At 41.2% G+C, this 12,416-nt stretch overlaps 1 protein-coding gene and 1 long non-coding RNA gene across 3 annotated transcripts in view; one reads left to right on the forward strand and one right to left on the reverse strand.

The window, feature by feature from the left end:
• LOC110958763 (E3 ubiquitin-protein ligase SMURF2) overlaps positions 1 to 11,190 on the forward strand; it is a 59,965-nt gene extending 48,775 nt beyond the window's left edge. For both annotated transcript variants that reach the window (XM_022205446.2, XM_022205447.2), the window contains exons 12-20: positions 2,299 to 2,512; positions 4,804 to 4,907; positions 5,004 to 5,118; positions 5,479 to 5,657; positions 6,262 to 6,399; positions 6,608 to 6,728; positions 6,838 to 7,039; positions 7,503 to 7,578; positions 7,938 to 11,190. In XM_022205446.2, coding sequence (XP_022061138.1) covers positions 2,299 to 2,512; positions 4,804 to 4,907; positions 5,004 to 5,118; positions 5,479 to 5,657; positions 6,262 to 6,399; positions 6,608 to 6,728; positions 6,838 to 7,039; positions 7,503 to 7,578; positions 7,938 to 8,037 — 1,249 coding nt within the window. In that variant the 3' untranslated portion in view covers positions 8,038 to 11,190. The remainder of the gene's footprint in view (positions 1 to 2,298; positions 2,513 to 4,803; positions 4,908 to 5,003; positions 5,119 to 5,478; positions 5,658 to 6,261; positions 6,400 to 6,607; positions 6,729 to 6,837; positions 7,040 to 7,502; positions 7,579 to 7,937) is intronic.
• Positions 11,191 to 11,393: 203 nt separating this feature from the next.
• Positions 11,394 to 12,416, reverse strand: LOC127533420 (uncharacterized). The gene is made up of 2 exons (XR_007941178.1): positions 11,883 to 12,416; positions 11,394 to 11,719 (listed from the first exon to the last, which is right to left on the reverse strand). It is a non-coding gene; the product is annotated as an uncharacterized LOC127533420 (long non-coding RNA).

Consider the following 12,416-nt stretch of genomic DNA (forward strand, 5'->3'; position numbering starts at 1 on the left):
TGGGTGGGGGGCAGAGTGGGTGTGTTGGTGTGGCTTTAACACCGCTACACTTAGTCAACACTCATTACACCCCACCTGTGCCAGCTGCCGTGTAAAAGAAGCAAACAGACTTTCTCGAACACGAACGTGCAGCTTTGCACTCTTGTACCTGCTCTCTCAGTGAGCACACAGAACCGGCCTATCATGACTCTGCAGGTTCAGGTGTGGGTCATCCAGGTCTGGCAAACGTTTGCCCCTTAAATTGTCGACTCCTGCAGCCTCTTTTCCTCCCGTTCCTTGTAGCTAGAAATAACAGTAGTACAATCCAGTGCCTCTTAGATTGAATTTGAAAGTTTTTATTTCTCTCCAATCATCATATTTCACTCAGCTTGTCACAGCAGAGAGAACAGTTCCTCTCCTCTGGCTCAGGAAAGATCTGCAACTTTGCTGTGCTTGTGTTTTCTATATTTGGAATCTAGAAACGACGTACTATGTTGAAACGTATTTTTAATTACACTGTGCCCTCAGAAGAAAATGTGCGCTGAAATTGCGCTTTATTATATGGTTCTTGAGTCTTCCAGCCAAAAGCAACTCATTCCATTTTGTTTTAAGGCATCTTTTCTTCCCCTCCTCCTTCCTAAAGTGGTTTTCAAGACTGCCGTGCTGCAGTCGTACCCTTTCTTTGACATGCTAGGAGCCCCAGTGCCTGCCAATAAAATAAATAGCAGCGGACTTGATTATACAGGGATAGACCGGCGAAACACTGCGCCCGTTTAGTTTGGAAAACCCAAATAGATAGATAGCCCTTTTTCAACCCACTGAACCAGAGAACCCAAGTGTACGGGTGTTGGAGTAAGTGGGTGGCTGTGTGCTGCTACCTTAGAAGGCCTCTCCTTCCTGTATATACCAGCTCAGGCCTCTTGGTGTGCTGCCTTTGTTTGGCCAACAGCAGCCTTGACACTTGGCTCCCAGCAGAGGACAGTAGCTTCTTTTAAAGAAGTCCTCTGCTGGCTCAGCGTCTCCTCTCAGAAAAATGAGAGCTGCTGTCTGGCTGAAGAAAGAGATGGATTATGTTTTTACGAGGCCCACCCAGGCATCTCACCACCGACACCACAGTGAGTGTTTGAGGAGGTCAGAGCTAGAAGGCTCACCTTCACCCAGATTGCTACAGATTGCGTATAATTCTTTGTATCTAATATGGAAATCTTGAATGGCCAATGGGATAAAGTTCAGGAGTTAAGTTAAATTCCTCTGGTCACTGTGTTACATGGAGGCTTCCCTGTTTTCAGCCTTCCTCACACCTAAACTTGTGGTATGAAAACTGCAAAACTCTGAAACGAGGCTGCCACACTAACATCAACTCAGCCAGGACATCATTTGCAACACGGAGAGAAGGGCAGTTTCGATGTTATGTTGATGGAAACAGGGCTACAAGTTTACACAATTTTTTTTAGATTCCCATGTCAAATTATGAGGAAGGGTGGCAGCAGCCGTGACCAGATAATGGAAGTTCCAGTTGTGGTTGGTGGTGGGCAGGGGTACCTACCGGGAATCAACCTTGACTTTGAGCTTCTTTAGCCTTCAGACAGGAAGTAAAAATGGAGACAGACACAGAGACACAGCTGGAGTAATGATTTAGAGGGAATTTAGAAACCAGTTGTTGAATTTAGACATGGAGAGAAATGTGTGATGGAGGGAAGCAGAGCGAACACATCAACTTATCTGTCCGGTTCAGTTTGCCAGAGGCGCCAGCTACTCTTACACCACTCTCCTTTGTAAGTTTTCTTCCCCCCTTTCTTCCTCTGTGTGTGTTTGTGTCTGTCCCTCTGCTTACTCAGGGTTTATCTCGCTCTTTCTGTCTTTCCTGGTGGTGATATTTACCAAATGTCTGGTCAAAGGCCCAGCTTGTCCACAGGTCTGGATCAGATTTACTCAGGGCTTAGGGTTCTGTTTAGTGGTCTTTGCTTTGAGACCAGCGAGGAGCTTGAGGGCTAGAGAGGGAATTTCTTACAAAACTCCCCAGTTCAGTGGTTTGACGATATATGAGTTGGAGGGGCAGGGGAATTCCCTGCAGGATGTATCCCTTTTACATCTATCTTTGTGTACATGTGTTACCTCCAAAACAAATTACAGTATGTCCACAATCACACAGTAGTAATCAGCTCTGATATACAAAGTGGAATTTACAGTGAAGAAAGATAAACATTTTGAATTACTGTTAGAGTGAGTGAGGGATCACACTGACAAACTGCTCTTTCTTGTCTTTCCCCACCTTCCATTTTGTTTTCAATCTTCCCTCTGCCCACTTTATCCTTCCAGTCATCCACCTCAGTTGAAGGACCAGAGTGGTCCTGGCGGCCCTCAGCAAGCTCTGTCCCCGGCTCAGTTGCCCGAAGAGGCAGAGTGCCTGACGGTGCCCAAGTACAAGAGAGATCTGGTGCAAAAGCTGAAGATTCTGCGGCAGGAACTCTCTCAGCAACAACCCCAGGCCGGACACTGCCGCATCGAGGTCTGCCGTGAGGAGATCTTTGAGGTAAAAAACGATCCCACTGCATTTGTTTTAGTGGTCTTAAGCTCTTGGGAACAACCAATAAACACTGCCTTCCTTTAAATTCACTGTGGAGGTTTATCGTTGTGCCCCTGAAACTTGTCTGAAACGTTTTCAAGAGTGTAAATATCCATCTATAAATAGTTGATACTAACAAACGTGACACTCTCGGCTAAAGTTTTTGATGTGCTTTAAACCCATAAAAGGAAACATCTGAACAAAGCTGCAAACACATGCATACGAATGAACGCTTAAAAACAAAGAATTTTGCCTTGATTATGTATAATGTGCATAGAGTTGCTCCCCCAGCATTGAAAGCATCCTGAGCTGACATGCATGAAAACAATAGCATAACGTCCTCAATCCCAGATCTTTGCATTTTACTGGAATTTTTTCACCTCATTTACGACGTGCACCAGAAATAGCCGGGGGCAGCACAGAACCAGTACTCGGAGCCGCTTTATGATTTCCAGGGAAAAGCAGAACAGAACGGCCTTCACGACGCCGCAGAAAACAATTTCTCTGTTCCTTTTCTTCTCCTCTTCTGTCTCGCTTTCCCTCGCTCTCCCAATCATTTGTTCTAGCGAGGCAAAGGCATTCTTTCTGGATGATTTCAGCAGCTAAGGAGATGGGGGTGGGTGAGGAAGGGAGCGAAGGCAGCAGTGGCAAGTATTTGTGGCCAGACATAACTTCATAACTACAAGCTGAGCAATGAAAAAAATATGACTTCATCTCACTTTGACGTGACAGCTGTGGAAGGAGAAAGTTAAGTGTGAAAACCTGCCCTGCAGATCCACTTGAAGTTTCCATGGAGGGACCAGCTGTGAAGTTTACCGCTGGACTGTTGACGCGCTGTGTGCCACATTTTTAATCTCGTATAAATGCAACATCTCTGGGTCTCCTTACATTTTTAATGCACAGATTGTCACCTGTTGAAAAATCACCAACCATTAGAGAATTATGAGGGTGATCATTGTGTTGTAAGTATGATCTAAACTAGGGCTTTGTGATCCAACAAAAGAAATAAAATACAACCATTTGTTCTAAAATTATCTTTACAAATGCTTTTTCTCAGCATTTCCTACCAGCTGTGCTTTATTTCATGTGTTCATTGAATGATTTAAAATATTGTTAATTTTTATATATAACACATAATGCACACTAGTTACAGAGGAAAGTGCACTGTTGTAATCATGAAGATAGCTTTTTTTAGTCGCGTTTTGTCTTCAGTTTAGCACCTTTGAAAGATGTGAGGCCCTTTTTTATGTTCTAATACAAGCTACAAAAAAAATAGTCAAGCATTTTATTTAGCCAAGAATTAAGAGTTTTACTATGATGTTAATAATATAAAAATTCCCAAACGACCAACTATTTCAGTTCCAGGCTTAATGACTTCCCCATTGTGGCTCCACTGTTCTCTTCACTCTGACACTTGTTAGTGATCTTTTGATCACAAGTATTTTTGCTCACTAGCAGACTGGAGAATGGATGATTTCTTTCCTGCAGGCTGGCTGCGTGGTCGAGGAGACGTCATCTTACGACTCCATAACTTTGGAGAATTCAGAATATGTGTTTTATAGCATCTTCCAGCTGACTCTGTGCAGCCTACATCTGTCATGCTTTTGCAGTTGCAGCAGTGCTGTAGCTGTTGCAGGAGATTGTTTACCGTATTGTGGCCTTCGAAATGCTGAACTTCTCTTACAAGACAGAGATGGCACTTACGTAATGCAAAAAGGAAACGTACTACTTTATTTTTGTAAATATTACTAAGCGGAGGGGATGAATATGTTCTCAAGCATTATTGATTAAACATAGCAAAATAACTCCACAATTAATGCTTTCATTTTGATTCTCCAATGCTCGTATTGTTTATAATTAACTTCATACTGATGGGTTTTTTGCTTAATCGCAACATGCTGATCCTTGATGGTAAAGAGGAAGCTCTGTTCTATTTTTGCTGAATGCATTATCTAATTCCTGTTGTTAATGCTGAAATAAACACAACACTTCTCCAAACCAAGGCGCCATGATGCTGCACACACAGCTGGACAGTCCCGGCTGTTCTGGTTCATTTCTGTAGTCTGAATGTGTGTGTTGGTCCCATAACTATGTTGGGTTCCTAGAGGTTACACAACTTCACACACTGAATATACACAAGCAGAGGTGCACAGTTGCTCTTTTTCCATCCAACAAATGTAGCAGTTGGAGGCATATTGTCAGGACCTTTTTTTATTAACTCTACAATAATAGATTTGCTGTGTACGTGTGAATTGTAGGAGTCATACCGGCAGGTGATGAAGATGCGTCCTAAAGATCTTTGGAAAAGACTGATGATCAAATTCAGAGGGGAAGAGGGGCTGGATTATGGCGGGGTTGCAAGGTAATTTCATTCTGTAGTGTTAAATATCAGATATTTATTTATGTTTGTCATGTCATTCCAAATACATCTTCTCACTGAATCCGTTTGTGTGTTTAGGGAGTGGTTGTACCTGTTGTCCCACGAGATGCTGAACCCCTACTACGGCCTGTTCCAGTACTCCAGAGATGACATCTACACTCTGCAGATTAACCCAGACTCTGCTGTCAACCCAGTACGAAATCTTTAGTTTTATACTCAGAACCTCTCACAGATCTGTTCCCCATCTTTAGTCTCTAAACTAATATCTGTCTTGTGATATTACATGAATTTGACGTGGATACAAAATACAAGTCAGAGATTTGTTGTTATGATTAAAATGTAGAATGCTATAACTTGTATTTAGGTAATTGGATTCTGCTTCATATGTCATCGGTTTTGTTTTTTTGATGGAGTAGTTACCCATTTCCTCTTCTGAGTGTACTTCCTCGGTACAGACATTGTGGTGAAAGCTATGCAATCTAAATCTGCTTAAAAAATGGCAGTATGATGTCAAAGAAGTCCTTTGCTTTAACATTCCCTGTTTAATCCGCAGGAGCATCTGTCGTACTTCCACTTTGTGGGGCGCATCATGGGCATGGCGGTGTTTCACGGCCACTACATTGACGGAGGATTCACTCTGCCCTTCTACAAACAGCTGCTGGGAAAACCGATCACGCTGGACGATATGGAATCTGTCGACCCCGACCTCCACAACAGTCTCGTCTGGATTCTGTAAGACCTTTTTTTTTTTTTTTTTCCCAGGCAACGTGTTGTTTTCTAAATAATCTGCAGCCCAAAGTTAAAAACGCACTAAGAACAAAAGCAGTTTTCTGAAAACAAGTGGAAATACGAGGTTTTAAAGGTTTTTTTTTCATAGAACATACCTATAAGAAAGTAAATAAGTAAGTAAAACTAATTTTACAGATGCTTTGAAATGGGAAAACCCATCTTACAGTAGTGGTGTTTATACAGGGGAAAGAAAAGAACATGAATACATGTTTAGACAAAGAATTCAAAGAAAGCTCAGAGGGTGCACACATGACCTCCCAAAAACCAAAGCAATTCCAATGACTTCAGCACCCTCTAGTGTTAATTCAGCTAAATGTCTGATCTCAAGAAAACGCAACCCAGTAGGAGTACGACACATCTCTATGTGAAGGCAAAGGGTGGCAAAAGAAATTAATGCACTTATGGCAAAAAGTAGCAACAAAACACATGGACATTATACATCTGTTAGTCTGATATCTCTTCTTTTTATTTTTTATTTTTCTGCAAAACCCCAAACAATGAAGGAAACTAAAGTTGCTGTAATTTTTACTACTGTTGTTTTGCTCAGGGACAACGACATCACTGGTGTCCTGGACCACACATTCTGTGTCGAGCACAATGCCTATGGAGAAATCATCCCACATGAACTTAAGCCCAACGGGAAAAGTATCTCCGTGACAGAGGACACCAAGAAGGAGTATGTCAGGTACGGACTGACACACACACAAAAAAACAAGGATGCAACAACAACATACCGACGCAAGTTTAATTTGAGCCCACGGAAGTCCCACATTTTCACGTTCCTGTGGCAGTCTAAACTGTAGCATTGCCATTCATTCATTCAGTGTCAACATTGTGAATCTGTATTTCCAGACCAACACTTTGCCCTCTCTGCTCTCTCGTGTTCTCTGCAGGCTTTATGTAAACTGGCGTTTCCTTCACGGCATCGAGGCTCAGTTTCTGGCCCTGCAGAAAGGCTTCAATGAGGTTATTCCGCAGCATCTGCTCAAATCCTTTGATGAGAAGGAACTGGAGGTACAACAGAAATCAAAGTCGCTCATTCATCGTTTACTACTACTTTACTCGCTCATATATCGCAGGCAACTATGTTCACGTGAACTAACAAGTTTGTCCGTGTCTTCAGCTGATCGTGTGTGGCCTGGGGAAGATCGATATCTCTGACTGGAAGTCTAACACTCGTCTGAAGCACTGCACCCCCGACAGCAACATCGTCAAGTGGTTTTGGAAAGCCGTGGAGTCGTTTGACGAGGAGAGGAGGGCTCGGCTGCTGCAGTTTGTTACCGGCTCATCTAGAGTCCCACTGCAGGGCTTCAAGGCTTTACAGGGTATCAAAGCCAACTCTCTGGGCTCTCATCAAATCTCTGTTTGCAGCTCTGTTTTTTTTCAGTCTAGCTTTAGAGAGCTGAGACGACTTCTAGTTTAGCTTCTCCCCTGCATTATCCAGTCCTGCATTTTTTTTTTACAGCCTTTGAAACATGATTCTGTTTTCTGTTGCTGTTCTAAAATAAAGTGGGATCTAAAGTTTGAAGACTTTTAAGACAAATAGCAGCCTCTTCACATTGTTAGTTTGAAAAATAGCAGCACATGTGGCTGTATACTAATGTCGATGTCAAATGCCAAGAAAACTAGTATATGTTTGGTGTCATCGGGTTGTCACATTTTGTTTTTAGCAACAGGCCAGATTGACAAGGGTCAGCACTTTATAAACTGGGATGTTTGTGAATAACTTAACAGTAGAAGGTGATGCTGAACTACATCTGATGGATCCTGTTTGTGTTTTGCTTGCAGGCGCTGCAGGGCCCAGACTCTTCACCATTCATCAGATCGATGCCAACACCAATAACCTGCCCAAAGCCCATACCTGGTGTGTGTCACAACACTTGCAGACACAAATTCTTTTGCACACACTTGACATGGGCAAAAAACTAATATATTTGGTAACAAAAAGATCAATCAGCGTTACCCACAACACACAACTGACTTGTCACAGTAAGAACGGGCAGATATCAAAATTTGGCTCTGTTCTTTCCAAATTTCCCATGATGGTGACGGTGAGCTGTCGTGCTCGATTCTGTAATATTTGGAATTCAGCCATCATTAATTGTATCATTTACAGCTGATGGGTTTTCTACTGTGTCATGTCAAAATGCCCCGTGTGAAAAGACCTGTTTGGCTGTTCAACTGTTTTTATACTCTTTCCTCTTTTTTTTTTTTTTTTTCCAGCTTCAATCGGATTGACATTCCGCCCTACGAGAGCTATGACAAACTATACGACAAGCTACTGACGGCGATCGAGGAGACGTGCGGCTTCGCAGTGGAATGAGAGCCAAATACGAGAGCGTGTTTGTCTGAAAGTGTGCAACTGTGCAGGACTCTGATAGACGAAAACTGTCAGTGCGACGTGCTGACAGGCTCGATCAGAACCGACCGAGTCTTCCTCTTCTCTCACCACAGTCCACATTCTTCCCTTATGGATATCTGTTTGAACAGCTGCTATAGAGTCCTCCCTAACATGTTTTTCTTCCTTCTTTTTTTTTTTTTTGGTTTAGTTCTTGTGAAATACAAACGGAAAACTAGGAGCTGCTAAGAGCTGCTTAATATTTTGGTTTCTGACCAGGGTTGTTGTTTTTCAAGTCGGTTTGCTTTGCAGTCACAAAAAAGAATCTAACCTGTTTAGGAAACATGTCAGCTTCCACTTGAACATCTTATGTTTCTCCTGAAAACCCTTCCCAAACATTTGACAACCACGATTCACTATTCTGTTTTGCAGTTTTCACTGATTGATCCATGTCATGCTACTGAACCTCTAACACTGCAGGTAGCCATACGTTTCCCTTCGTAGCCATCTTAACCTCAACTAATACACCTTCTAGTCCTCGTGTCTGCAGAGTTGGTGTGCTTCATCTTGTGGCAGCGCTACAAATTCATCCTACCTCAGTGTAACGCTTCGATAATTGACGGGTTTCATTCCAAAATGCTCTGTATCATCCCATGAGAGGGTCACTAGATGGTTTAATTCCAAACTAGAAAAGAATCTCTGCAGCTTGTACAGCTGAGCGATCCATCATTCAGTTGATTTTCACACCAGCATCCATTTTTGCACCTTTAAAACCATATCACCTGAGTAGTGAACATGTCATTTTGAAATGGAACTCATGCCGGCTGATTTGGGTGTAGGTCTGATGTTTTGTGGCATTTTGAGGGACGTACTCTGGTGAAGAAGAAGGTATGAATTCTGTTTTTTTCCCCTAAATCACTGCGGTGTGGCCACAGCTCTTGTAAACGTGTGTCTGCACGCTTCTGCATGTGTATACATACGCACATTCGTATGCAAGGAAAGTTAACACGTTGTAGTTTCCCTTCATCTCCTCCCACGGTGTCCTGTGTGTCACTGCAGCGCTAATTGAACCTCACTGTTTGAGCCTCTTCCTTTTCTTTTATTCACACATTTGTCTCCAGCAGTTTGCATGTTTCTGTTTTTTTTTTTAAACATGTACTCAAGCTTAACCCAGCACACTTGATGTCAGATTATATGTGAAAACTGTCCACACGGGATGAGGCTTGATGCAAAGCTATTCAAGGCAGACGTCTCTTTTGTAGTCACATGATCAGTATAAATAGGCAGAAGTATTTCTTTCTCTCTCTCTCTCTCGTCACTTTAGAGCACTTTACAAACTGAGCGGCGACGGCAGGAGTGCTTTCTTCACATTAGATTAAAATATATCATGTTTCGTTTGCTATACAGCTACATTAGAAATATTCAGAGTTAAAAAAAATTATCTATACACCTGTAATTTTTGAGTATATATGTACAAATACATAGCTATTTTGTATATTGTTGCTTGTTTGTTCTGTTCAGTTTCAATGCAAGCATGTTGGTGTCTGTCACAGACCTTTTTGCATTCTCAGGTGAAGTCGTCCTTTGTTTTGTTTTGTTTTTTTGTTTTTTTTTTTAAATTTTCCATTAGGCTCGTATGTGAGGAGGGGTAGCACTGGTTGTCATTGAAACTATATACAGAGGCCCTGTCTTTAAACCCACAGTAATGAAAGCCTGGCTGTTTAAAGTGATGTTTTCTTTCGGTCTATCAAACACGTACCTTCATAGGAGAACACGAACGGCCACATTTGCTGCTCTGGGGGTCTGTGCCGCCATTGAACACCTAATAGCACAGATGACGGTATTTGATATGCAAAGGAGCAGAAAAAGCAAAAAAGAACAGACTTTTATGCTGTTGGTGGTCTGAGATCCTTTAGAGCTGCAAATGTTGGAGGTTGACTGCTGCTGAATTCTGGGTGCTACACGGTGAAAACGCTCAACCAAAACGAAAAGTCACTGAGAAGCAGAGAGGCAACAGCGAGGAGCATCTCCATCCACAAAACCCACTGCATGAATGGATGCTTGAGCGATAAAGCCTATTTATTTGCATAATTGTTACTCTTAGAAAATGTTCTGACTTAGGAAAGATCTGTTAAATATTCTTTTTTTGTATGCTGCCTGCATTTATTTGCAAACACAAACAGCTTTGCTAGCAGATTCTCCCCATATCAAACCTTGATTTAAAGATTTTTTTTTTTTTCAAATTTGTGGTCACAAGACAAAACCAATTGTGTGTTTTTGTGCAGTTACAGAGAATTTATTTGATTTTACCTTTTATAACTTTACTCAGAGGCAGAAAAGAAATGCATAACAAGTTTTTTTGCACTCATTATGCATACTTGGGCTCCAAGTTATAATCCAACACTTCCTTCTATTTACCAAATAGTTATTGGACTGATTATTATTTTTATGTAGATAACGTATATGAAAATATATATATATGCACACACACACGTTCTTGATATGCACACGTATGTTTGTCTGGCACACGAGGTCCACTTCAGCTCTTTGACTTTCTGTTGGCATCACATTTTTCTGGCTGGGCTAAATGCTTCCAGACAAGAGGAAACCACACTTTTCTCACTTTAGCAGCCAAATCGAACGACGGTCTCAACAATTTTGAATTTGCAGGTTGTTTAACTTGTCAAGTGTCTGTGATATATTGAGGTATTTGTCTGCTATGATTGATCTTAGTAAATTTAAAGCCAAAATCGCGTGATTAAATAATGATGTAACAAACCACAACAAGCTGTTTAATGTTTGGCAAACTCTCTCCCCACGCTTTAATGACAAATTTACAGGTTTATGTGCAAATACTTGTGTGTGTGTGTGTGTTAATGACTTTTGATTGAATCCAATACAAAAAAAATAGGTTTTTTAACTGCACCATGTTTTACTTTTGATTTCTATCTGTTTTTGTATTTATTATTACAGTATATGTGTTCATAGTTTTTCACATCAGCTGCTCTGTGAGTTTGTAACTGACACCTGTACATAAGGACAATAAAGAAGCTAAGTAATAAACTTCTTGTACCCTTGCAGAAAGCTGAGCAATAAAACTATGCTGTTCGGACCTAACAGCATTATGTTTGATAGAAACGCATGCATTTTTGTCTTTTTTTGCTGCTGCTGTAAACCACTTAAAAAGATATTTTCATAAACAAATTAGAGGGATAGCTTATCTCCCTGGCTACAAAACTTCACAAGAAAAAAAACATACCCTTCATTTTACTTTAATCATTTAAATTTAATTATATACAGTCCAAATAAAAGAAAAATGTGACACACTTCCAGGACAAGAGCACCATTATTTCTTTTATTGCACATTCTTTAACCATTCTGAACTGTAAAGATGTGTTAAGACATGTAATAAATGGATGAAATAGCTAATGTGTTGCTGACATTGATGTATAAAAACTGAACAGTCACAAGACAAGTTGTATTATGAAAAGAGGAGGTGAATCTGCAGCATTATTGTTATTACAGGAAGGATGAGGAGGACATCAGTGCTGCTCTTGCTCACAGTGATGAAGGAGAGAAGACTCTTTAGACAACCACAGCTGGATGTTCATGTTCTCTGGAGCTCTCATTCCATCAGATTAGATGTTCCAAACGATCCAGACCAAGGCTGGAATGAGAAGACACTAGGAGTGAGGACAAGATCTCCAAATTTCTTTCATTCCAACTGCTGGAACATTAAATATCAGTGAAATGAACTTTTCTGATTTTGGTAAATGGCTGCAATGACACAGAGAGTGAAAAATTTCAAGGGGTTTGAATACTTTCCGTACCCTCTGTATCTGATTCATATCCATGCACCTGAGAACCAAGTGCTGACAGTTAGGTACTGAGAAACGGCCACAGTCTTCTTACCGCTAGGGTCCAAAGCTGCTCGTCTTCTCTGGCATCAGGAAACATCTTCAAAGCTTCTTCAAACCCAAACGAAATACAGTCAAAAGATCAAAGTAACGTCATTGGTACATTCAGGTGCAGTCGGACAACGAAGTTGCGTGGAGGAGCGTCGGAAATCGGATCATCAGTAATGTAAATTTCCAACCAACATTTTTTGGGGGGGATCCCCATACCCCCACGGAAAGATCCGCCACTGGTCAAAGTTTTACAGAGTGTCTCCCTTATCATCACTCTAGAAATCAAACAATCCCAAAAAATTTGATCATGTTTTCAAGAATTAAATATTATCCAAATCAGGCTGTGGCTAATAAATGAACAAATCACTTCAGAATATAATGTATTTTGTACTTTCCAGCTGTCAGCTTCGTTTGAGCTGAAGAAAACAGCTCTGGATCTGTAAAAAAAACAAAGTG

Source organism: Acanthochromis polyacanthus, chromosome 3, assembly GCF_021347895.1.
Source record: "Acanthochromis polyacanthus isolate Apoly-LR-REF ecotype Palm Island chromosome 3, KAUST_Apoly_ChrSc, whole genome shotgun sequence".
NCBI classification, from domain to species: domain Eukaryota; kingdom Metazoa; phylum Chordata; class Actinopteri; family Pomacentridae; genus Acanthochromis; species Acanthochromis polyacanthus.